General features: G+C 46.0%; 4 protein-coding genes across 4 annotated transcripts in view; 1 reads left to right on the top strand and 3 right to left on the bottom strand.

Moving 5' to 3' along the window:
• LOC125929241 (olfactory receptor 52D1-like) overlaps positions 1 to 1,515 on the top strand; it is a 2,167-nt gene extending 652 nt beyond the window's left edge. The window contains exon 2 of the mRNA XM_049640257.1: positions 1,474 to 1,515. Coding sequence (XP_049496214.1) covers positions 1,474 to 1,515 — 42 coding nt within the window. The remainder of the gene's footprint in view (positions 1 to 1,473) is intronic.
• A 2,308-nt stretch (positions 1,516 to 3,823) lies between these two features.
• LOC125913440 (ubiquilin-3-like) lies at positions 3,824 to 6,065 on the bottom strand. The gene has a single exon (XM_049618577.1). The coding sequence runs from the start codon at positions 5,538 to 5,540 to the stop codon at positions 3,921 to 3,923; it is 1,620 nt and encodes a 539-aa protein (XP_049474534.1). The 5' UTR covers positions 5,541 to 6,065; the 3' UTR covers positions 3,824 to 3,920.
• A 10,891-nt stretch (positions 6,066 to 16,956) lies between these two features.
• UBQLN3 (ubiquilin 3) lies at positions 16,957 to 19,764 on the bottom strand. The gene is made up of 2 exons (XM_049618553.1): positions 19,513 to 19,764; positions 16,957 to 19,251 (listed from the first exon to the last, which is right to left on the bottom strand). Exon 2 carries the CDS (start codon positions 19,212 to 19,214, stop codon positions 17,247 to 17,249), a length of 1,968 nt encoding a protein of 655 aa, XP_049474510.1. The 5' UTR covers positions 19,215 to 19,251; positions 19,513 to 19,764; the 3' UTR covers positions 16,957 to 17,246.
• A 3,107-nt stretch (positions 19,765 to 22,871) lies between these two features.
• On the bottom strand, positions 22,872 to 25,150 carry UBQLNL (ubiquilin like). Its single transcript, XM_049618568.1, has one exon. The coding sequence runs from the start codon at positions 24,868 to 24,870 to the stop codon at positions 23,026 to 23,028; it is 1,845 nt and encodes a 614-aa protein (XP_049474525.1). The 5' UTR covers positions 24,871 to 25,150; the 3' UTR covers positions 22,872 to 23,025.
• Between the last annotated feature and the right edge of the window lie 969 nt (positions 25,151 to 26,119).

The following is a 26,119-nucleotide window of genomic DNA, read 5'->3' as shown; positions in this document are numbered from 1 at the left end:
TATGGGGCTAGGACCAAGGAGATTCGGAGCCGACTTCTGAGGCTGCTTCACTTGGGGAAAATTTCAACATGAAATTTGAGTACAGGCTAGGGATAAGGAAAGTAAATGGGTTCTGAGCTTTCTAGGTACATTTACATGGATGGAGACCTCTAATATGACATAAGCGTGTCTTTAGGAGAGGAAGTAGTGGAAGCAAAGAGAAGGTCAGACGAATTGGAAATACCAAAAATCACATTGAACACACCACATTCTTGAGGCTCTTTGGGCAACGCTGAATAACTCAGAGAGATGATAATATTTTTACTCTTGGGGAAATTTTACAATTAGGAATAAGCACACCTTGGAGATATCTCAGTAGCTACGATAGTGCCAGTGCAGAATGCTCCTGATTTTTTTTTCTTTTCCTGCAAATGTTTCCATGACTTACTAAAGATCAAGTCAATTCCTTTTCTTAAATGAGTCTGTGTTTCATAGTGGAAATATGCTTCTGTGAGTCCAAGTTTAAAAGAATGATCATTTTAGGTAAATTTGTCTGATTTCAATGTTTTGGATAGTGATGAAGAGCAAAAAGTCTAAGGTCAGAGTTTCTGGGTGTGAATCCTGGTTCCTCTGCTTACTGTTTTTGTGGTCTTGAGCCTGATGCTAAATCTCTCTATGCCTTGGTTTGTCCAACTGTCAAATGAGTAAATGTTAATATCTAACTGTTAATGCTGTGGTGAGGAATAAGTAAGTTAATGAATGCAGAAAACTTAAGACAGTGCCTGACATGTAAAATGGTCAACGAATAAATATGAGAACGTTATGTACACTCTGAACTTTATTAGTAAACTTATAACTTATTTAGGATGGTTTTATATTATATCATTTTACAGGATTATTATGATACCTATATCAAATAACAACTCTAAAATATTTAGACAGGTCTTGGGATATGAATAGTGCCTGTTAAAACTGTATTTTCTCCCATTCCTCCTCTGGTCTTCTGTTTTGAAATCCCTTTCCTTTTAGCCATAAAATTATCCCTCATTAAGAATTCAGAGAGGCCTTCTCAAAATCCAAGTGCCTTTTTTAATAGCCCTCCTTTGCCCTAGTAACCTCAGTTCTAAAATACACAAATAAATCACCGGTTGCTCCTTCCCATAATTCAAAACATGGTTACTATCAGCATCTTTCATTAAGAGCCTATGATTCAGAGAAGCTAAAAGTGCCAAGATTATGCATCTATATGGACAGTATCTCATACCTTCTTCAGTGTGAGTTACATGTGAGGATGTCAAGCTGCACAAACACATAGTAGTGGAAGTGAAGACCTGTTATCTTTTGAGGCAGTAAATGGTAAAGAGACCCAGTGATGTAATGATCTCAGGAACAGAGAACAATATTTACAAAGGAGCGGAAGGTGGGAATGTGGAGGGGAAGTGCTGTTCTGTTCCTGAAATGCTCCTTTGTGGGCCATACGCCTGCTCCCCTAAGATGCTGGCTTCATCTGATCAAAAGGTCTACCTCACAAGGTAACGCTCACCATCACGCTAATTACCTGCCGTGAACCTCACATTTTTCCTGGAAGAGAGAGAGAGTCAGTAACCCAGGAAGTTACTATCAAAGCCAGGGCCAGGATTCAGGACTTTGGACTCCCATAGTAATATTGAAAATGCATCCATCTGGGGGCTAGACTTACAGTACCACAGAGCTACAGGAGACTGAGGTATTGGTAAGTAAATTTAAGTTCAGGAGTGGACAAATGATGTGTCCGACATAGTTTGCAGGCTAGTGTTTACTCGTCTCCCCCAACAAATTCATCAACAATTCTCCCCTTCCATGTCTGAGGCCTCAAGGAAGCTTCGAGGAGAAATCTTACAGGGGTAGAGTGGAAAATAGAAGAGGAGGGGGAATGCAGGATCACCCAGCTGCTAACACCTTGGTACCGCGGTCGGTCTAGCTACGGCCTATACTCTGGATGGATACCCTGTGGCTACAGCACTGGGCGTGTCTTCCCCAGGGTTTCCCATTACTGACTGAAGTCCAAGTTTCACACACGATAGATAATAGACAGATGGAGGATTCTACAGCCCTGGCAGCAAGCTCCACTCCCTAAAGTTCTGTTTTTGGCCCTTTTATCATCCTGAAGCTAAAATGTAATAGTTCCCTAGATGGGGAAGGGGATTTGTAGAAGTCCATAGGCTTCTATAAAACTGGAGGTAGCAGGGTCCAGTCCACAGGAAGACTATTAACATTATTGTCAAGATTTCCCAGCTCACTCAGGTGTCTGACCATGGGACTCCACATGATAAAAGAGGAAACATGCTTCCAGAAGCTCGGGATACTGCCTTGCCCATCACTCACACTTCACCCCAGACTCTCACTCTTCCCTGGGACCAAATGTGCATTCCTGATCTCAGAAATTCAGACTAACATCCTGGTGCCACAGGAAAGTGAAGTGAAGTGAAGTGAAGAATAGAGTGAAGTGTATCAGGACCGTTGGTGGGTCATGTGGTCCCAAAAGTATTTTATCCACAGTCCCTGATGGCCACAACCTTCAGATCTCTAGGTTCATGGGGTGTCACAAAACAATGAAGTCACAGTGTGTAGCTCAGAGATGTCCCTCCTCTCTAGCCCCCAGGAAGCACGAGATTCAGCTGTTTTTTAGCCCAGGGTCAGTTGACCCCTGGAGCTGGCTCTGAATCTATAGTCCCTGGTTTCCCCAAAGTAATGCTTCTAATATGCTTCCTACCTCTCTTTCATCAGCTGTTATCCTGCTGCATGGCTACATATGACCCCTGGCCTTCTGGTCATGCTTCATGTGCCTACACTATGAATCTCCTCACTGACAGATGACAGTTTACAAAGAGAATGAGTGGATTAGGAAAGTATTGGTGACTTTCACTAAGACACAGGGACCCCAGAATTGAGAGTAGGAATGGGGCCCAGGGAAGGATGCTGAGCTCTTTCTGACCATGCCAGCCAGAGGTTCCTCTGTGATACCCAGGGGTAGGCTGGTAAGCTAAGGAAAGTACAAATGGACTAAGATATTAAGGAACCACGAACATGGAAGTAAGAGCCACAGCAAAGGACATGGTCAAATTCTCTGAATGGTGAATGGAGAATCAATCAGTGTAGCATACTCACAGGAATCACCACTCAAAAACAAAAAAAGGATAAGAAACTAGAGTAAATAAAGCAGCTATATGGGTCAGCATATAAGACTCCATACAAAAAAAAAATGGGAAGAGGAAAAATGACTCACTGGGGGTAAGTGTCTGATTGCAGAGGATGGGGAAACGTGGGCATTGAAAGAGGAGGACTTTCAAGAAATTCAGAGACAAAAGGAGAGAGAAGTTCAGTGTCTGGTAAGGCAGCAGAGTCAAGTATTTTATGACATAAAGGGAAGAAACCTGCCTGCGGTGGTGGTGGGGGGGGGGTTCACCTCCTAAAGCAGGATTCTGACACAGGCAGGAAAGAGCCAGAGCTGAGAGGGAGGTTGAACAGGTTTTCTGTAATACGTATGAAAATAAGATGAAAAGAGAGGGGGCTTCCCGTGGTGGAGTGGGGGGGGGGGGGGGGGGGCAGAGCCGGGATTCATTCAGAGTCACTCTGGCGTTGGACGAAAGGTGGCTTGTGACGATGATGGTAATGTTGATGGGGAACTAGGTTGCTGGAAACACTCAGGAGTTCTCCACCTCACGTTCAAATTTAGAAAAAGCTCTGAGATTAGGGGTATGAGAGTAGGTGCAGCCCAGACCCAAGACCTGATAGCATGATCAATCTCTCCCTCAAACAATATTTTCTTTGCCTACATACCCCCAAATTGACACCACACATGAGATCCAAGCAATGTTTTTAATGTAGAACAGGCTTGGGCAGTGAGGGAGGGGAGTTGTTCAAGTGTGCACACGATCTAAGTAGGAAGAATTCAAAATAGGCTACTTCCTCTCCCCTCCCTTCCCCCTTCCCTTCCCTCCCTCTCCATGAGGTGGTGCGCTGGGGGCATCAGCTGGAGGCACCTGGGCTTCCGGTACCCCCAGCATCCTGTCAATGGCAGCATGACTATCTCCGCCTGTGGCCATAAGGGCCTGTAGATTGGCATCCCGATTAGTAAAACCCATGGCCCTCAGATGTTCCAGTTCTCGCTGGTAGAGGCCTTGAGTGAGGGGGGATGAGGGTAGTGAGGATTGAGTGGACTGGAAGCAGGCATTGTCCAGTGTGTGGAGAAGCTGAAGAACAGCCAAGGTGGGTTGTATGGAGTCTGCTCTCTGGCCCTGCCCTCCAGCCCTAGCTTCAGGGCACTGTCTAGTCCCGTGTGGCCTACCCTGGCCCCATAAGTAAGGTCCCAGCCCAGCCACCTCCTTGGACAGTATCTGCAGGCCCTTTTCTATCTGTATCAATGCCTGCAGTGCTCGTGGATTGGTCAGGATGGAGAGCAGTGGCATGTGATGTCTCAGGGGGCTTCCAGTTGCCAACTGGTGGAGAAGAGCTGGATTCTGCTGCAGGACATGCAAGGTTCTATGCAAGGCAGAGGGTGAGGGTCTAAGCTGACCGGTTAAAGTGGTTTTCTCTGTGGGCTGCTGACCATCCTGAAAGAGAAGATCCTGGCCCAAACTTACATCTGGCATACCAGTCCCGTATCCTGAATTGGCCTGATTTGAGGCCACGCTCCTGGCCTGGGTAACCTCTTCTGCACTGACCTTTTGTGCAAATGGCCTGGCAGGTGCTGAGGCTGTGGGGATGTTGGTAGTAGTGTCAGCACTGCTGTGAGCATTGGCTTCCTCTTTATAAAGCTCTGAACTTGGGTTGTGGCCTTTGGAGGCAAGTAATGGGGCCAGAGTGAAGAGCATGAGCTGCTGGATATCAGAGCAGACTGGATGCATAGCATTGTCACCACCTGGCACTCCCTTCAAGGCCTCTAGCCCCCGCTTGTCTGCCTGCAGGAGCTGCTGTTGCCGGGCTGGGTTCTGCAAGGTTTCCAGAGCCTTAAGAGCTGGCTCAGATTTCTGTACTGGCCTTGAGGATTCAGGAGCATGGCTGGCATTGGCTGCTTTCTCATTTGCCAGGCCTTGGACCATAGGGTCTTCCGAGAAGACCATTAAGAGTTGAGCCATCTGGCCAAGAAAGTCAGCCAGATCAGGGGACCTCCGGGCCAGCCGGCCCAGCCTGGCCAGCATCCCAGCACTGTCCAAGGTGGACGGTCCAGAGCGATGCACACAGTGGCCAGTGGGGCCTAGCAGAGTTCCAGGACCAGGCGGAGTTCCCTTCAGATGGGTCCTCACCACCAAGTGGACCATAGTGCCATCAAGGATGCCACGCTGGCTCAGTATGTCTTGATCCCGGAGGATCTTTCCAGTGAAAATGAGCACCAACTGGTCAGTGTTATAGTGAAGGCGTTTAGAGATCTGTTTCTTAAAGTGGTGGACACTGCTATTTTCTGCCAGCATAAATTCCTGGCAGTCCTGTGGGGTCTTGACAGACACTCTGATGATGCGTGATGACGGCTCCCTACAAGATACCAGCTGGCTGTCCCCTGCTTCTTCCCTAGCCCGGGCCATATGTCCTCAAGCGCGGAATGCAGGGCCACCTGCGGACATGTAGAAGCCCAGATGCAGCACTAAGCACACCTGGATGCAGGGACCATAGGTATTCAGGGACGTCCACTCACCCACGAACTCCGGACACCACTTCCTAATGCAGCCCTGCAGCCACCTGGGTCCCATAGGGTGTCAGCAGCCCTTCGCCAGGGCCAGCCTCAGGGAATATGATGTCAGTGATGAGGTCACAGTTGAGAAGTAGACCAGAATGGGGGGAAGGGCAGAGGTCTCTTCTCCCTGTGTGAGGTTGGCTCTGTTTACAATTTGACTTAAATAGCAATAGAAAAAAATTAAACGTTTCTGTCTAGAAACATGTTTTGCACTAGCCTATTTCACTGTTGAAAATCATACCGCCTGAGTTTTTGGTAAACGAATGTAACTGAGCAGAAAAGGCACTGGCTTAAGAATCTGGCTCAGGAAGTGCTGATTCTAGTCACCTATCATTCACTAAATTACTGTACTGGGACCATGGCCCAGTCAAGGCCATAGGTTCCCTTGTTTCTAAATGAACAGAGTGAAGATAAGTATAACCAGTCCATTTGGCCTCATCCGAGGCTTGTAGGAAGCTTGTATCTCTGAGGCCTACCACGCTGAGTGACTTATTGACATGGTTCTAAGAAAAACAGCATCATGTTCCCCAAGAACTTGTGAACTCAGTTGTTCTTAGAGAGATCAAGTCGGATCTCAACTCTTGAGGATCAGAGCTGAGACAAAATAAATTATGAGAAAGTAATTCTACTCTAGGTCTTGATGACTTAATAATGATTAGATTTAAGATACATTTGAAAAGGAAATTGTCACTTGGGAGGGGACATATTTCAGCTGAAAAAGCAGAAAATGGTGACTCTCTAAGGCACTGTTTTGACCACTCCAGGCAGGTGAGACCCCAGGTAAAGTTGGTCAGATCTCGGAGGTAATTGTATTTTAACTGTGAAGATGTCAGGCTGTCAGTCTTTTGCCATTACATACTTGACCCCTTTTCTGATTCTGTAATTTCCAAGGACTATAAATTTAGAACTTAGCTGTCTACAAGACCACCTTCAGAAGGTTCTGCTCGACGTGGGGAACATAAGCATCTAGATCCCTCTACAACTAAATTGTTTATTGGGACACTGATATATGCTCTTAAACTTGGGATAATTGAAAATTTTTAATGTTTATTTATTTATTTTTGAGAGAGAGAGAGAGAGAGTGAGTGAGACTGAGTGGGAGAGGGGCAGAGAGAGAGATGGGGAGAGGGAATCCCAAACTGTCAGTGTGGAGCCCAACGTGGGGCTCGAAACCACAAACCACGAGATCATGACCTGGGCCGAAGTCGGATGCTTAAACGACTGAAGCCACCCAGGGGCCCCAAACGTGGACTAGTTTGAATCAGCATCTCCTGTATTAAACTAATAGCAGGACTCTGATAACTTGTAATTTCTGAGTTTAAAAGAGCTCCTCAGTCCTGGGGAACTTCATACAGTGAGCCTCATGGCTGGCTGGTAGCAAGCAGTCTAGTGGGCCTTTCCTAGGAATGCCCAGACCTCAGAACAACTTCTATCATATGAATATTATTCGCAAACAATTCCTTGTGGGAATTTTGTTTGAGTTTCATCCAGCAGAATTGGATAGTCAAATTAACTTTTCTGGCTTTTCATTAACTAATAAATTAATCTGTAACAGGAATTAAAGAACATTCCAGGTAACAATTCTCCAGAATTTCCTTCGCATATCTCATGTTTCCAGGGATTTTTCCTCCCATGTAGCCTGTGAGGTGAACCATTGCCTTGTCTCCTCTCTCACAGGTTCTCTTGTCAGGTGGGTGCTCGGGAAGGAGACATCTCAGATCCTGACAATAGAACCTGTAAGAGAGGAGACAAAGGGACCATTCATACACTTGTGTCTCAATGAGGATGCCTTTCCCACATTGTCCACTGAGTTATTTAGCACAGCAATCTCACTTCATCCTTCCTGAGAATCTGACACCATTTGAATATTTTACAGTGTACCTATATTCATTTTATCATTAGAAAATAAAACAATCAACTTTCTATTTTATTTAATCAATTAAAACTTACTACCTAGGGGGAAAATGGGGAACATGGGCTCTCTAGAGTAAAGTAGCCCTGGTTTAAATCCCACTCCTACTACTTTATAACCGTCAATAAGTCATTTATCCTCTTTGGAAGCCAGAGTTTTATCGTCTATAAATGGGTAGTTTTTCACAGATTTGTTTCAGAGATTCAAGGAGATAATGCATACAAAGTGCCATCCAAAGTAACTGGCACAGAGAAGACACTTGTCAAATTGAGTATGACTTCAATACGACAGTCAATGCCAAGCTTTGGCACATCCTGCAGTCAGGTCTGTAACTAGACTGGGAGACAAGGAGAATAGGTATGTCTGTTAGAGTTGACCAAGTGTCCAGAGGTATATTCAGCTGCAGATGATGGAGGCAACTCCAAATGGACTGGTGAGGGAAGTGTGGTCTCCTCTTAGGAGTCCAACCAGTTCAATAAAGCACTGACTTTATGCACCTGCCTTAAAGTTTACTGTATCAAGATCTAATTTCCAGAAAACATATTACATTCCCATATTCTTCACAGAGATTGGTTAAGGTTTTTCCATCTCAATAATAGCTTTATCAAATTCTATGAAAAGCTTGTTATTAAATGCAATTTCAGTGTTTTTGTCAGCAATTTGCTCCAGAAAAATCAAATGAGAGTTTAACTTTTTTTTTTAACCAAAAATTGTCACCTGGGAGAAGATGGCTCCCGGATGGCCATGCTAACTGGACATGGACTGCTGTAAGGTGTAAGGATTTCCCTTAAATGAAAAATGCCTAATTCTGACATGCTAGTGAGCTATTTTCCTTTCTATACTCCACTGAGTCAGTTTGAGCCAAGTGTGATTTATGATAATCTTATAAATTTAACTAAACCCCAGAAGGGATTACTCCCCTGATGGGAGTAGCAAAGACTACCTCCGTATCACCTTTGCAATAAAATTCAAAGCCTTTGTCTAGCTACAAAGCCTTCCCTGGTTAGACTCCTGCTTATCACCTTGACTTCCTGATGGTGATTTCTCCTTCCTTATGAAACCTGGCCACACTGGCCTCCCTCTTACGTCTGAAACAGGCCAAGTGCCTCCCCATACTTAAAGCCATTGCGATTGCTGTTCCCTAAACCTTTAATGCTTGTCCACCTAATCTTTACAGGTTCATCCTTCTTACCTTTCAAATCATCTCTTCACAAAGCCCTTTCCAACCATTCTGTATCTTATCAGTCTATTTTAATCATCTGCACAGAATTTATTATGTCATATTTCTTCTTTACTATTCATTTTATGTTTCCATTCCCCTTCACTAGAATATAAGCTCCATGAGAACAAGGACCTTATCTTATTTGCTACTGTAGCCCCATTGCCAGCAGGCCCTTAATAAAATACAGGTAGGAAGGAAGAAAGGAAAGGTGGGAGGGAAAGAGGAAGGGAAGGAGGCAGAAAGAGAAATTGAATTAAGGACACAGACAATGATTTATCGTCATGGAAGTTTGTGACGTTTTGCTCACCTAAATAAAATCCAACAACAGAATGAATGTGGAGCAAACATATACAAGAATCCTTTGTTGTCGTGATAAATGGAATCATATAAAACAGTGAATGAATTCTTGACTCTCTCTCCGCAAACCTGTTTCTCCCATAGTCTTCCCTATCCCGGCTAGTTTGACAAACAAGACAGCTAATGTCATAACAGAATCTCAAGTTACTGCTCCCCCTGGCCTCTTCTCCCTTTTCAAAAGATCATCATTCATTTAGTTGTTCAGGCCCGAAACACAGGAATCACCCCTGAGTCCTTTCTTTTCACATTTAATTTATCAGCAAGTATTAGGGCCTTTTTCTTTGACATAAATCCTGACTCTGATCACCTCGACACTTCCAACACTGCCACAGCCTCTTAGCTGGTTTCCCTACTTCCTCTCTTGGCCCATTTGAGTCACTACTTCCCACAGTAGCAGATATAGGTCAATTAACCTCACTTCTGTCTGTTTTTAAAATTTTTATTTTTGAGAGAGTGAGAGAGACAGAGTGCAAGCGGGGGAAGGGCAGAGAGAGAGGGAGACACAGAATCCGGAGCAGGCTTCAGGCTCTGAGCTGTCAGCACACAGCCCAGTGCAGGGCTTGAACTCATGATCTGTGAGATCATGACTTGAGCCAAAGTCTGACACTTAACTGATTGAGCCACCCAGTTCCCCTTATTTATTTTTGAGAAAGAGAGAGCATGAGTGGGGGAGGAGGAGAGAGAGGGGGATAGAGGATCCTAAGTAGGCTCTATGCTGACAGCAGAGAGCCTGATGTGGGACTTGAACTCACAAATCATGAAATCATGACCTGAGCCAAAGTCAGACACTTAACCGACTGAGGCACCCAGGCGCCCCAAACCTCACCTCTTTATGCAAAACTACCAAAGCTTTTCCTATTCTACTTGGATTAATCTAAATGCCTTACCAAGACTAAAATGCTCTGACAATTTGGCCCCGGGCTGACCGCCTGACTCATCTCCTGAGCACCCTACCCCAGTCACAGTGGCCTTCTTGTATTCCTGGAACATACCCAGCTCATGCCTGCTTTTTAACTGACATCCCATTTGTGTGGGAACTCTTGCTCCTAACTTTCACTTGCTCACTCACATTATTGATCATATCTCTGCTTAAATGCTGTCTTTGGTGATGTTCTTGGTGATTACAAGCTCAAAAAGTCCACCTGTCAATCTCGGTCTCCTTGTTCTGTATTTCTTAGCCTCTTCTTTTGCTTGAAATTACATTACACAGTTAGTCAATGTCTGCCTCCTCTCTGTTGGCTCCATGAAGGCAGGGCTTTGTGATCTAGAACACTTAACATCTCCAGCACCCAGCACAGAACCTGACAGAGATAGAGTGTTCAATTAGTGTTAGCTGAATAAATGAATCTCTAATTCCTCCTTTTCTTTAATCTTGCACGTCCAGTCTTATCAGCACATCAAAAGGGTTTTTTCAATTCCATTTCCAAAATTCTTCAGTTGTCCACTTCTTGCCATATGCCCTTGTAGAGAACCTTAATCTAAGGGCAACACCATCCCTCACCTGGATGATGGCAGGATCTTCTCTCTTGACTTGGTTTCCACCCCTGCCACCTTCTCATTCATGCTCCACAGAGAGGACAATGAAATCCACACTCCATGTGGGGTAACAAAGCCCTGTGCCAACCTGCTCATTGTCTCTCCCACCTCACTTTGAAGTGCTCTCCCTCCTTTTCTCAGTACTCCAGACACACTGGCTTTCATTCCTTTTTCTTCAAACGTGTTGAATTCTATTTTTTTTAATGTGTTTAACTTGGGGGTGGGGGAGAGAGAGAGAGAGAGAGAGAGAGAGAGAGAGAGAGAGAGAATGAATGGGGTAGGGGCAGAGAGAGAGGGAGAGACAGAGAGAGTCCGAAGCAGGTTCTGCACTGTCAGCTCAGGACCCCACATGGGGCTCACAAACCCTGAGATCCTTACTTAAGTGGAAATCAAGAGTCAGACGCTTAACTGACTGAGCCACCCAGGTGCCCTGAACTCTAATTTAACTCAGGGAGCTCCTTTACACTTTCCCCTCTACCTGGAACGCTCTTCCCCCAGCTCTTTGAATGTCTGACTTCCTCTTACCCTTCAAGTCTCTACATAAATACTCCCTCCAGAGAGACACACTCACACCACTCTTCTAAAAATATATTTCTCCTCTCTCTAAATGCAATATATGCATGTATTACATGCAATAGAATAGAGACTAAGAGTGTGGCCTCTGGGGGCATCTGGGTGGCTCAGTGGGTTGAGAATCTGACTTCATTTTCAGCTCAGGTCATGATCTCACGGTTCTGGGGTTCACTGGTTCTGGGGTTCGAGCCCCACATTGGGTTTTGTTCTAACAGTGTGGAGCCTGCTTTGGATACTCTGTCCCCCTCTCACTGCCCCCCTTCCCAAAAATGAATAAACATTTAAAAAAAAAAGTGTGACCTCTACAAACGCTGTTTCAAATCCCAGCTCCTACTCCACTACTTACTAGCTGTGCAACCTTGGATTAGACACTTAACATTTCTATGTCTTTCTTTATCTGTAAAATTGGCTAATGATAGTACCTACATTTTGGGGTTGTTGTAAGAATTAAATGTTAATATGCATAACGCTTATGGAATAATGCCTAGTTCTCAGTGAGTGTTCTGTTAGCTATTCTATTTCTTGTTTGTTTGACGTGTCTTATCTCCACTATATTGTAAGCTTTTTAGGGCAAAAACTTTATCAGTCTTGTTCGCCATTGAATTCCTAGCACCAAGCACAGTTTCTGGCCTTAATAAGCCTTCAGGAAATATTGGTTAAAGTATGAGTTGCAAAAGCTACTTGGCAACTCGGAAAAAATCTTCGTGATATATTATCAAGTTAAAAAGACAGGTTATAAAACATTATGTATAATAGAATCACAGTTTTGTAAAATATGTGGAAGGACAAACATCATGGTAACAGTATCTCTGGTTTTTATATTCTTACTTTGCTTATCTGTATTATCTGATATATACAGTTAACCCTTGAACAATGCCGAGGTTAGGGGCACTGATCCCATGCAATAAAAAATCTTCTGCATATAACTTTTGATTCCCTAAAAACTGAACTTGATTCCCCAAAAACTTAACTACTACTAGCCTTTTGTTGACCAGAAGCCTTACTGATAATATAAACAGTAGATTAATACATATTTTGTGTATGAATTATATACTGTACTCTTACAATAAAGTAATCTAGAGAAAAGAAAGTGTTATTAAGAAAATCAAAAGAGAAAACAGTATTGTATGTATATTTATTGGAAAATCTGTCTGTAAGTGGTTGGTCACGTAGGGCTGGGGCAGGGGAGGGAGCCATGGGCCTGGCCCGGAGACGGCAGTGTTCTGCAGTGGCCCCTGGGGTGACTGTGGACAGCAACAACAGCCTGGAGCTGTGCCGCCCACCTCTGGCCATCCGCACCTGCCGCTGCAAGTGAGTGTGCTGGCCTTTCTGCGGGGGGGGGGGGGGGGGTAGGGGACATGGGGTGCAGGACTCCCTGCACAGTGCCATCCCTGCTCTCTGGGCGTCTTCCTCCACTTAGGCCCAGCCTCATGCCCATGAGGCACCTTGGGCACATGGGGTGACCCGCAGCCCAGCCTGGTCCTGGCCTTTGGGGGCCACCCAAGGTACTCAGAGGGCAGCCGTTACGACCTCTGTGCCAGTTGCCTTGTACTGGGTCTCAAAGAGACCAGGGCAGGCAGTTGTAAATAAATGGTTCGTGGCTTTTGCTCTCAACACATAACAAAACTTTAAATTCCACATAGAAGTAGACCCTCATGGTTTGTACCCGTGTTGTTCAAGGATCAACTGTACTTCTATGTTGTTTTTAAACTGAGAAAACAAGTTAAATTACATTTTAGAAAAGAGGCTTAACAGAACCGTAGAGGCTTTATAACTGTTTTTCAAGGATGCATATATTTGTTTGCATGGGAATCAGCAAAAAATCTGTGTAAAATAAGGATTCATAATGTAACCAGTGGCAGCAGTTTCATCAGAACAATATCCATCCTGGAAATATAATGGAAAAAATTTCACTCAAAACAATCAGAAACATATAACATTTAAATAAGCCCAAATGTGTGGGACTTACATAAAGAAACTATAGTTCTTTTGTTACTGTTGTTGAAGTATAATCGACACACAATATCCTCTTAGTTTCTGGTGCACATTACAGTGCTTTGGTATTTTTATACATTATGTCACGAAATGCTATTACAATATGACTACGTTCCCTATGCTGTATATTACATTCTCATGATTTATTTATTCTATGGTTGGAGGTTTATATCCCCCTTAATCCTGTTCATCCATTTTGTCTGCTCCCAACCGCTCCTCCTCAGTTAACCAGCACTTAGAAAAACTACCCTTCTTTGTAGAGAAACAAAGGAAACTTGAATGGACACATTCCCTATTCTAAAAGGAAAGAGCGCTATTGTAAAACTCTCAATTCCCTCTAATTCATAATGTAGCGGAAAGCCAATCAAGATGTCATTTGGCCTTTTCTGAAATTTGACATCTACTCTAAGTGTATGAAGAAAAAGAGACAAAAATAGACAATGGTATTTTGCAAAGGAATAAGGAGTCAAGCATTGAAAATTTTGTCATCAAATATTTCAAACTTAAGGGGTACCTGGGTGGCTCAGTTGGTTAAGTGTCCGACTTTGGCTCAAGTCATGATCTCATGGGCCGTGAGTTCAAGCCCTGTGTCAGCCTCTGTGCTGACAGCTCAGAGCCTCGACCCTGCTTTGGATTCTGTGTCTCCCTCTCTCTCTGCCCCTCCCCGGTTCGTACTCTGTCTCTCTCTCAAAAATAACCACTAAAAATTTTTTTAAAAATATTTCAAAGTTAAAACAATTTAAGAACAGTGGCACTAGTAGATTGTTTTAAAAACACCATAAATACACATGTATAAGCATATATAAGATACGGCAAAGGAAATATTCAGTCCAGTGTAGTTATTTGCAGGGAGGCAAAAATTCCAATTAAATACAACAAATCCCTGCCCTTTGCAATTTTTTGGGTAGGGATTAAAGCATGAATTAACTTGACTGAGTACAGTGGACTCTGGAATAGACTAATTTCAAATCCTGCCTCGGCTACGCAGGAGCTACCCAACTTTAAGCAGTGTAGTTTCCCCTCTCCCTAAGTCTCAGTTTTTCTCCTCTGAAAGATGGGAATAGTAACACCCCCTGCATTAGAGGACTGTTGTGTGGATTCAGATAGGAAGAGCTCAGAACAGGGCTGGCATTTGGAAAGCCTCAATAAACATTAACTTTTAAAATTAAGTAGTGAAACCCTAAAATATCTAGAAAAAAATGTGTGCGTATATTTATGACAGAGGTATAAGGGGAGTATCTAAAGGGAAAAAAAAGAACAGGTGCATAAAAACACTTTCTGTTGTTTGAAGAACACCTTCCTTTTAAATTGCTGTCCACCTACCTGGCTGGCTATTTGTGATGCAGCGTTACAGGCTTCAATGCTGTTTTTTTGTTGTTGTTTTGGGGGGGGTTTGGGGTGTTTGTTCTTTTTTATTTCTAGCAAATCACTTGGTCTTGGACTTCTACTAACAGAGGAATCAGAGCAGGGAGAAAGTGGGACATCTCAGGAGGGCTGCCCTTTCAGTAACATCAGCCTGTTGGGATTCCCTCTTCCCAAACTCCAATGGCTGCCATTTTCCCAAGCCCCATCCCGTGGTACCCTCTTTTGATCCCTGTATGCCTCATTTCCCTAAACTCTTTCTCATTTTCTTGCTCATTTCCTCACTCATCACTCTCATTAATTTATTCAATGTTTTTGATTGCTTCCTATGTGCCAGACCCTACATTAGGTGGAGTCCTAGGTGGCTGACAAGGACCTTTCCTGCCCCAGGAACCCCTTTCCTCCTGGACACCACCATGGATCTGGACATGTGTCCATGAGTTCAGTCTCTGATGAGGCTACAGCAAAGACTCCAAACACCCAATCCACTGTCAAGGGTTCTCCTAAGATATGGCCAGGAAACGGTCTATTAAATGAATACTCTCCTCCTTAGCCAGAACTTTTAGACCCAGACTGTCATCCGCTATCTGCCCTGAGACCTACTCCAAATGAGCTCTCGTGCCTCCTTTGGCCCAATGAAAGACAAATGAAAGGCATATATCTTTCCCAGAGGCTTTTTGTCTTACCTATCTAGCCTTCTGGGGATTCCACTTAGAGACTGCCTTGTACACCTTTCCAGGCCAGAAGCAGTCCACAGCACCCACCTTGTTAGTTACAGGGAACAGACAGGCAAAGACTGTCTCCTGCCTACCCCCTAGTACCACTATAAGTAGTAGTTCCTTTGATCAGGACAACTCCTGCCCAACTGAGGGGGAGGGAAGAGGAGGTAGAAAGGAGGCTTGAAGCCTCCTGCTTCACCTAGAGATTGAACCCAAAACCAGGAGGAGGAAGTTGCAAAGTTCATTTCACTGCTGACACCTGCTGGCCGCTAAAAGGTAAGACAGGTTGGTTAGTACAAGCATCCTGGGTCCCAGGCAGAGGTTCTGTTTCTCCAAGTTCCTAAAGAACCCCCAATGCCAGGTCTCTGATGTTTAAGTACATATCACGGCCACTTTTACCATAGTGGTCCCCTCTGTTAAAGACCCTTTTCCTGCCTTGACAAGAAGGTCACATTAATGTTTCTGTTTACACCTTCATTCTGTGATGAAACTTTAGCAGACTGTTCTGCATGTATGTGTGAGCACATGTACACAGATGTGGCCGTGTAGTGATGGATTTAAGTGTGAACACGCACTGTATGTTGGTGCATTTCTCCAGAATGTTCACTCATGTGGGGGAGGTATGGTTTGCTTGTTTGATTCATGAACTGTATCACTCTTCCCCTGGAAGGACACGGGTAATGGGCAGCATTTCTGAGTGCAAACAAGAATTTAGTGTGAGATGCCGAGGGCACCTCCTGTGTGTTGTGCACAGCTCGCCTCAGTACCTTTGTCCACAATGGCTCTGTTGCTGGAATGCTCTCCCTTTTCCCATCACATTTTGGCCTACTTCATTCTTACCACTTTTAAGATGTCAGCTTTGAGCACATACTCATGGAGCCTTCCCTGTCTCCCTATACAAGATCAAACCTGTTTGCTGTTTAACAGCTTCTGGTCCTTACAGCACCTATCATAGTTTGTACTATATATAATAAGTATTCTTCAACTACAGTTTGAACACTCCATGCCACCAGACGATAACCTCGTGAAAGAGGATCGTGACTCTCACGTTGAATTTCAAACTTCGAGCAGAATGCTGAGCACCAGGTGAATCCTCCATTTCTGAGTTGCCAGGTGCAAGAAAGACAACATCCGGGGTGCCCACCAGGGACAGTACCTTGTGATCTTGGTGGGATTAGGGAATCTCGGAACTTAGCCTGAAATCCTGGGGCTCCCTATCTACTCAGGAATCAGCATCAAATCCAGAAAGTGAGAGCCACCTGTGGGATGCTCTTCAGGGGTGATAGAAATAAGAAACTGTGCCCACTTCCTGGTCAGGCTGGTGGCAGGAATGCTCTAAAGAACAAAGTACATGGTGGCAGCTTCTACAGGACACAAAGTCTGGGGGACCTCTGGAAGGACACCAGGAAAGCTGAAGGCCTCATCTCACGCTCCTTTGTTCTCTATGCCTCTGAATCTTTGAACTTCAAACTTTTGATCTTCCCCTCCAAGCCCCGTTCCCCCCATGCAGAGACAGCTCCTATTACCACCTTTCATCCCATATCCCCCCCTTTACCCATAACCCACAAAGAATCAGACTCAGGCAACTGCAGACACTGGAGATTGGATGTAATTGCATCTCCAGATAGGCATAAGCAGAGTGCAGACTGGGGCCCCAAGATGGTACAGTGGCGGGCGTGGTTGGGTCACTCATAGCACCCCCACCCTGTTTCTGGCTCCAATTCTTCCTCATTGACTCTGGAACAACATTGTCTCCACAGTAAAGGGCATCATAGTGGATTTGGTTCATACTGCAGCTGCATTCAAGATCGGGGGAGTTAGGGTAGTGGCATACGCGAAAAGGGCACAGAGGAAAAGACATGGTCTGAACAACCAGGTCTCCTATGCCTGCCTCAGCTTCTCCACAGCAGCGTCCACATCACCCCCAGTGGCTATGAGGGCCTGGAGATTGGCTTCGGGATTCAGGAAACCCATTGCTCGCAGCTGCTCTAGCTGCACCCGGAAGTGAATCTCGGGCTGCATCTGCTGGGGATTGGCACCACTTAGAGCCTGCCACATCTGGAGGAAAGGGGTGGAATGGGGGCCCAGCTCCACAGAGCCCTGTGCTGGGGGTACCTCAGGAGCTGGAGCTAGAGGGGGATCCTCAGGCATAAGGGCACCCCCTCTAGGCTCTGTACCGCCTACCATACTTCCCAGCCCTGTTAGGCAAGGCATGAACCACAGTAGGAGGCGAGGTGCTTCAGTGGCCAGGATCTGCAGACCCTGCTCAATCTGTAGGAGCGCGTGCATGGCACGAGGGTTGGCCATGGCTGCCTGAAGGTGCAGCAGCAGGGGCAGCTGCCGGCGCATCTCGTCCTGCAGCTGTGGGACCTGGTTCACGCTGGTGAGCCTCAGAGATCTTGGATAAGCTACCGGTGGCAGCCGGGCATGCTCGGGGATCCCAGGGGTAGCTGGCATAGGGGAAGCTGATGAAGGGACGAATGGGGCCCTATTGGCAGAATGCCCCAGCCCTAAGACAAGATCAGGCATGTTGGTGCCATGGCCAGTGGAGCCATTCCCTGTGCCACCTTGACCTCTATCTTGTCCAGTACTGCTCTCTGGGGGATATCTCAGGAACGATGGGCAAGAGGACTTTCCCTTGATGGCTCCTGATTCCTTAGGGAGAGGCTGGCCTGACTCACGTTCCTGGGAGGAGGATGAAGTTGGGGGGACTCGGTTTCCTGGTGGTGGTGGTTCTTGGGTCGGATCGAGAGTGGATGTAGTCCCTTGCAGATAGGTTCCCAAGGACTGGGGGGTCTCATGTAATTGCTGAAGATAGTCATAGAGCCTTATATCACCCAGAATGGTGGGAACCCTATTTCTAGTCTCGGATACATCCTGGTCCCCAGGATGCCTGCCTCGCCTGCCAACAGAGCCCCCATATGTGGAAGCCCATGGGTTGGGGAGAGGGTCACAATTCTCTGTCCTCGAAGGTTGGCTGCTGCTGCTGGTGGCATTCGCAGTAGTGGCAGTGGCAAAGGGATTGCCACCAAACTGCTCCTGTACTGCATTAAGCATCGGGTCCATAATATCCGTGTACATAGTACGAAGCACATTGTAGCCACCAGGGATGCTTTCCAGGTTACTGAGTGCCCGGTCCTGGCTACGCATCATCTCTTGCATCATGGCTGGGTTGCGGAGAAACTCCAATGTCTGCCGCATGATTTCGGGGTTGTTGAGAATATGCCCGATCTCAGGGTTGTGCTGGATCAGCTGCTGCATATGGGGGTTATCGAGAACCAGCTGGCACATCAGGCCTGTGTTGGACAGCAGACCTTGGATGAAAGGGTCATCAATGATCTGAGCCACAAACTCAGGCACAGAGACATGCTGCCACATCAGTGAGCTTGGCTGGTCGGGGAAACTACCGGAGGTCAGGCCTAGCCCATTGAGGCCTGTGAGAACACCTAAGCTAAAGGCGGGTGGCCCATCTGCTGGGTACATGGAGCTTGGTTGAGGGAATGATCTAAGGCTGGGGGCTGGGGCAGGGACTGAAGCAGCTGGGCACTCAGTGCCCATGGTGCGGCGTTGCATCTTGATGACCAGGTGGACAGTGAGGCCATCTCGCACTCCACACTGTGCCAGTGAGTCAGGGTCCTTGAGGATTTTGCCAGCAAAGATTAGGACCAGCTGATCAGGGTGGGCCTTAAAGCGCTGAGATATCTCTTCCTTCAGCTGCTGGATGGTGCAAGTATCTGTAACTGAGAAATCCTCCTTGTCCTTGGGTGTCTTCACTGTCACCTTGATGAGGTGGTGGTCCGGGATCGGCACTGGGTTGCCCTGTGGCAGGGCCTCTCCGCTTTTGGCCATGGTAGGCAGCAGGAGGCCCAGGTCTGTGGGGACACAGCTGGGGGGTGGGGATGGGGTACCAACATCATCCTTTCAAGCAGTGGTGAAAGTAGGAAAGGTGAGCAGGAAGAGGGCTTGGAGTCTCAGGGTAAAAGCACAAGAAGGTCTGCATGGAAGGGTCAATGAGGTCCTCAGGATGGGATGGTTGTGGAGGATTATGGGTCTGACAGGTGATGGGGTTGGGAGAGGAGACCAAAGAGGTTTACTGATGAGTGAAAGGCAAAGTCAGGAAAAAGGGTTTGGGTCGGGGCATACATACCAACCAGCTGTGGCCCCGTCCTTCCTCTTATACAGGGCTCCAAACCGCCCTCATCTTGCTAACAGCCACCCCTGAAGCCTTCTGGGCCGGAACTCACTCCATCAGGTGACCTCTGTGACCTCAGCACTGACATCACAGCCTCACACAATGGATTCTGGAGACCTCTCCAAGGTTCTCTGTATCCCCAGGAACTCCAAACCACCCCCTCCACCTTTACCTCTTCTATTTCCTTTCTCTTGATTGGCTTCTTCATAGGGAGGGGCCTAGGCTGACCCTTACATCTCAGGCCAAGAATCCTACTTCCACACAACCTGTAGGTAGTGTGTGGAGCCTCAGCTTTGGATTAGACAATTAGGAAAGGCTTAGCCCCCATGTCACTGTTAAGACCAAATTCAGCTGCACCCTGAATTGGTTTTCTTGGCATTCGATGTTTCTGTATTCTCTTTGATTCATAAGCCATTAATTTTTTATATATTTTCAGAATGTTGACTTTCTGATGGGCAGGATCTAGAGCATGAGAGAAGGTCCAAAAATGACATGAAGTTTTTATTTTACTTCTAAAAAGATTATTGTTATTCCCCAGAATAACTTAAAGAATGAATTGGCTATTTACCAAGATGTGAAAAAAAAAAAAAAAAAAAAAAGACCAGGGAATAAAGTTGTTAAACAGAAAATCCAGAGTTCTTTGTCACATACATTCAAGATGTCTTATACCCAAATGGACATGAAGGGAGAGAGTTCGTTATTGTGAGTCCACAGTTATCCAGCACTGACTATTTAGAACCATAAGATTAGTGAGTATAGGAACAAGATAGAAGTAAAAAGACCAAGGCATGGGCACTACGTATTTTCAAATATGGAATATTAGATGTGTTCTACAAAAGAAATTGAGAAGAAATAAAACATCAAGTCAGAAAAAGGAGAGAAGGAGAGAAAGCAAATGAAGAAGAGTTTCAAAACGGAGAGAGTGACAGTGTCAGATGATGCCAGTAGGTCAGGAAGATAAAGGAAGAGAACTGACCTCTGGATTTGACCAAAAAAAGGGGGGGACCATGATGAGCCCAGTTTGGAAGAGTGGAGGCGGCACTGACTGGAGGGGGTTTCAAAGCAAGTGGGTTGGAAAGGAAATGGATTAAATAAGAGTATTACAGGTAAGAGAATGGGTATGATGGCTGTGTGGACATGTGGGGATAAAGACATTTTTGTTTTGTTTTTTCTTAAACTGAGAATGTTACAGCATGCTTTTATTCTGGTGGATATAACACAATGAGGGGAAAATGACACAGAAGGAAGAGAAGATGATTGAAAAAGTCAGCTGTTGAGTAAATGGATTGGAGAGGTTGGGATCAGTGCCCAAGGGGAGAGCTTGATTTGGGTCCACAGACAATTTATGCATTACAACAGGATGGAGCAGAGAACATGCAGGCTGTCAGTGGAGAGCCAGATCTCAGTCATGGTGAAAAGGTGGGGATCATTTAGAGAAAAGGTTGTAGATACAGTAGGGTTTGCTGTTGCTAAATTATGAGTTCTAAATGTTAGGGTGGAAAAGTGTGGGGAATCGATGACCGGTGGAAAATTGGGTCAGCTGAGGGATTTTCAGAGCATAGTGGGACAAGAATCAGAAAGACGACTCAAACAGCTTGGGTTTTTCATGTAACCTGAGGCAAACAGGGTATAAAGCTTAATCAGACTAATTGATTGGATGGAGGCATCTTAATGGGAAAGTAGAAAATCCATTTTGGTGGTCATGTCTTTCTTGAGACCGATCTTTTTCCTAGTTTGAAGGGGAAGAGTGGGATTCTGGTAGTAGATCCACAGGAGTACTTGGAGTTTTGTGGGCTCTCCTTCACTCTCGCTGATGGCAGAGACAGGGCTGGAGGAAGGTGGTCTGTGAGGAGCACACGGAATTCTGTGGTGACCCTTTGCAGACCACAATATGAATACATGTCACCATCTCCACTGCTCCAGACACTACCATCTCCCACCTGCTCCACTGCAAGGAAGCTGCACCAGCTCTCCCACTTCTACTTGGACCTCTACCATGGTCTTTCTGCGCTCGGCAGCCGGAGAATCCACTGAAACACCTCCATCATTTGGTCAAAATCCGGCAGTGATTTTCCGCTGCGTTCATAGTAAAATCCAGAGTCCTTACCAGACCTACAAGGCTCTTCCTGATTTCTCTGATGTCCTGTTTTCCCTCCCACTGTTTTATTCACTCCACTCTAGCTACATCATCTCCTTGTTATTCTTCAAACACATCAAGAATATTCCCACCTCACATTTTTATCCTAAGTCGTCTTCTCTGTCTGGAACATACTTCTCCCAAGGGAGTGCGTGTTCATTTCTCCCAATCCCTTCTGGTTTCTGCTCTACTCTTGCCCTTCCAGAGAGGCCTTCCTGGATTGCCCTCTATGTAGAAGACCTTATCCTGCTTTATTTTTCCTCATAGCACTTATTCATAAGTTAGGTAAAGTACTGTCTTATCCCACAGAAGTAAACCCCATAAATAAAGGAAATTTATTTGGTCACTGCTATTTCTTCAATACCTGAAACAACATTTAACTTATTAAAAGATTGAATAATTGCCACAAGTGTTTACATGCCAATTGGCTAGGATGCTCTTGGTGAGGCCAGGAGAGGGGGAGATAGGACCTTGGCTAACTACAGAGAACTCAAGTTATGAACATTAGATATGCTGAAGGACATGATATTCTTGGAAGTTACCATGTCCCCTTGAGGCTGTGTTTTGGTGATGGCAATATACAGTGAGGGTAAGCAGCTGTATCTCTCTAAGTTAAAGAGACAATGGTAACAGTCCAGAGAAGTCCTATGATTGTGACAATTAGTAATAAATTCCTGGGAGGATGAATACTTACCAAGACCTGGATGAAATGTGGACTTATCCTACTCTGACCTACCAGGCCATTCTTCTCCCACCTTCAGACTTGAACAATTTGACTTGAAAACTTGAGGAAGTCTTTATGACTAAATATCTGTGTCTATCTATAGAATTTTTCCCTTTTTGTTATGACTGTCTTCCTCTACACGTGGGTCTGTGTAGTGTTTTTAGGTATTTGTGTGTTGCTGCACATGCCCATGGCTGTCTGTGCAGTGTGTTGAATGTGTGTGCCTTTATATGTAAATCTTTGGCCATGTGACCTTGTGTATGTGTGCACACCTGTCTGGGGCTACATATACACGTTCTTGGGTATGAGAGTATGGTATGATATCTGTGCTTTATATGCATGGTGTGTGTGTGTGTGTGTGTGTGTGCGCGTGCTCATGTCTGCATCATGAGACAGGGATATCACACACAGACAGTGGCTTTTCTTGCAAGAGAAACAAAGCCAAACCTCAGATGTGGGCATGTGGGAGTAGCCATTTTACTGACAGATCTTTTACCCATGGCCAATGCTTCCTGGCTGGAAGCATTGGAAGAGGTGGAAGGAGCAGATGATGTAGTCAAATGGGTCAGCAGGCAGGTAACAAGAAGCACAGAAGTAGGCATGGTGGTTAGAATCCCTGGGATCTCTTGAGCTTGCGAATAGCAGCACCGGTGTCCCCCTCAGTAGCGATGAGTGCCTGCAGATTGGCATGGTGGTTCCCAAATCCCATGGCCTGGAGAGATTCCATTTGCTGGCTGAAACGAATCTCAGGGGCTTGTGGAAGGTGGGAAGAGTCTCCAGCTAAGGACTGTAGCCTCTGCAGGGCTGCTCCAGATTTGTGGCAGCACTCAGGACCTTTGGGTTCAGCCATATCTGGCACATCCCAGGCCCAGGGCACTGTGTCAGGGTAGCTGCAGCTGGGTGAAGGAAGCCAACCCAGGCCCCATAGATAGGGTGCAACCCAGGGTAGAAGAACAGGAGCCTCTGTGGCCAACAGCTGCAGACCCTGCTCAATATGCAATATTGCTTGTGATGCTTTAGGGTTGGCTAGGGCCAGAAGCATGTCGGAAACCTGTGTCTGCTGCAGGAATGTGGGCAGCTGCTGCCTACACTGTTCACTCAGCTGGGGCATACTTATGAACAACATCATCTGGGCTGCCAAGTAGGGGTTATTCAAAAGCAACTGCACCATGCTTCCTGTGATCTGGGAGCTGCTCTGCTCATCCGACAGCTGGGGATCATCCTTTAATTTCTGGTCAGAGCTATCTCGAGAGGTGGTGGCATCTTTGTCCTCTGCCTGGGGCTGCTGGGTAAGCTCTATGCTAGGTAAGGCTGGTACACCAGCCGGCTGCTGAAAGGCCCAGTTATGACTCCGGTCTTTGGTGGAGATAGTGGTAGTACTGGCCCTGGAAGTATGGTTCACCTTGTCAGGGGCAACATTGGCTGAGGTGATGGAGGATAAACCACAGGAACTAGTATAGATGACTCGGGTTGTAGGGAGCTGTGGGAGCTGGTCCCGCCGTTCCTGGGGTTGTGGTGGAGACAGGGGTGAGGACTGAACTGGTTCTAAAACATGTCCTTCCAGGAGAGCTGTGAAAGGGTTGCCCCCAAAGGGATCTTGCAAGCTGTTGAGCATGTGGTCATTGCAATCAGCATAACTCCGGCCCAGGGGATTGTCCCCACCTGGCATTGTCTCCAAGCCAGGGTATGACTGTGGGTTTAGTGGATGCTCAAGATTCTGTTTAGGTTGCTGGATGTGCATTATCTCCTGAATCATGGCAAGGTTTCTGGCCAGCTCCAGAGTCTGCCATAGGATCTCAGAATTGTCAAGGAGGTTGGAGACTTCTGGGTTCTGCTGCATCAGCTGTTGCACGTCTGGGTGTTCTGAGATGAACTGTCTCATGGGGGCCGTGTTGGACAGGAGCTGCTGGATGCTAGGATTCTGTAGCATCTGTGCTATGCAATCTGGATTACCCACTTCCAGATCCTGGGTATGCACTTTGGGTGCATCAGGCTCCACAGGGAGGGCCGATTCCACCGGGGTGTGACTCACACTGGCAAGTTGGTGTACCCCACTGCTGTTTCCTTTGGTGTTTCTGTCCCGGTGGCAGGGATCTTTGGTCAGCAAGTTCTGGGAGGAATGGGCTAGGGATCTGGACCTATGTTTGGACTTGATGACCAAATGAATGGTGTGGCCGTCTCGGATGCCCCTCTGTCTCAGTGTGTCATGGTCTTTAAGAAGGCAGCCCATGAAAACCAGCACTAGTTGGTCCATTTGGCACTCAAAGTGAGAAGATAGCTTCTCCTTGAACTGCCTCACAGAGGTGTCGTCCGCTATCATAAAGTCCTCCCCCTTGCCTGCTGTCTTCACTATCACTCGGGTGACACTAGGAGAGATGTTCTCGTGTGTAGGCAAACCTGAAGGACGCCCACTCTGGGCCATCTTGGGTGTCTGAGAGATGACATGCGGCATGGACCTTAGTGGGAGGACAGATGGTGAGGAGGTGGAAGCTGGGGCAGAAAGGGTGAGGGCAGACAAATGTTTCCACTGGCCTTTGTCTCAGGTGTCGTGTTCTCAGGCCAAAGGCTGGTTTCCTTGATGCCCAAAAAGGGATGAGTGATGAGGCTGGGGCCAGGTATTTTACGATGTTATACCCCCCACCCCAGGTCTCCAGATGTGGCCCAGCTGAGGCCTGTGGTGGCTACTGATTCATACTTAGTACAAGGTGGGCTAAGTAAAGATGACCCCACCCAGGGATGCCCCTCCCTTTTGCCCCACCCACAGATACCACAACCTCTCAAAAAAAAGGGATATTGTGATGTCAACTCTAGTCTCACAGCCTTTCCAAGGACTAGCTGGGGCAATAAGACATATTTGTGGGGTGGGAGACACCGGGTCTCCATAATAAAATTAAAAAGGTCATTTTCCAGACAACAGGGGACAAAGTTCTTAGGGTGGAACTATTAAAAAAAGGAGGGGGGGAGACCAGATTGCTTATGTGGGATATGTTTCTCTGTGGTCCTGTGTGGGGGTTCCTGTTGGGATGATAGGCTTGTTATAATGGAAAGTTGAGTTTATTGAAGCCATAGATAAAACTACATACCTGTAAGAATGGAATCTTTCCTGTAGGAAAGATCTTATCACTTTTGTTAGTGATCTTGAAAAAGTGAGGCCTTACAGAGAAAAATGGAGCAAGAACAAAGTTCACAAGGGGTAGAGGAGGTCATGTTTTTCTCTGCCTCTAGGCTTAGGGATTCTGCACTTAATTGAGAGTGCTCCCACATGGGGAAAGATTTCTTCTATTCTAGAAGCAGGAGCGGGGCTCATTGGGGAGGTTTTCTGAGGGCCATTTAAAATTAAAGGTGAGTTAGCCCTTCCTTGCAAAGTATTTTTTATTCATCTCTCACTTGGTCTTTTCTATGGTCTTTTCTATGTCATTATAGCAGAACTTTTAAAAAGATTTGTTTCAATGTCTTAGCCCAGTCTTTGGTGCCCACCTTTGTGTCAAAGCATTAGGGGGAGAGATGCCTGTAAATCAAGAGGTGATGGGGGTGGTGATTCATAGTGAAATTCCTAACAGGGCAACTAGAACAGATTCTCAGTTCCATGCAGCTGTAGGGGATGGTGCTTGATCTTTATTTGGGTAGCACATGAATTTTCTAATAGATATGTTAAAATATACATTTATGTCTATGTAGATGGAATATTGTATACATGTCTG

Source organism: Panthera uncia, chromosome D1 (assembly GCF_023721935.1).
Source record: "Panthera uncia isolate 11264 chromosome D1, Puncia_PCG_1.0, whole genome shotgun sequence".
Taxonomy (NCBI): Eukaryota; Metazoa; Chordata; class Mammalia; order Carnivora; family Felidae; genus Panthera; species Panthera uncia.
The sequence above is the reverse complement of the archived record's forward strand: the minus strand, read 5'-3'. Positions and strand labels throughout refer to the sequence as shown.

Excerpts from the sequence above, each read along its gene's own strand:
- LOC125913440 (XM_049618577.1), bottom strand. The coding sequence starts at position 5,540 with ATGGCCCGGGCTAGGGAAGAAGCAGGGGACAGCCAGCTGGTATCTTGT.
- UBQLN3 (XM_049618553.1), bottom strand. The coding sequence starts at position 19,214 with ATGGCCAAAAGCGGAGAGGCCCTGCCACAGGGCAACCCAGTGCCGATC.
- UBQLNL (XM_049618568.1), bottom strand. The coding sequence starts at position 24,870 with ATGCCGCATGTCATCTCTCAGACACCCAAGATGGCCCAGAGTGGGCGT.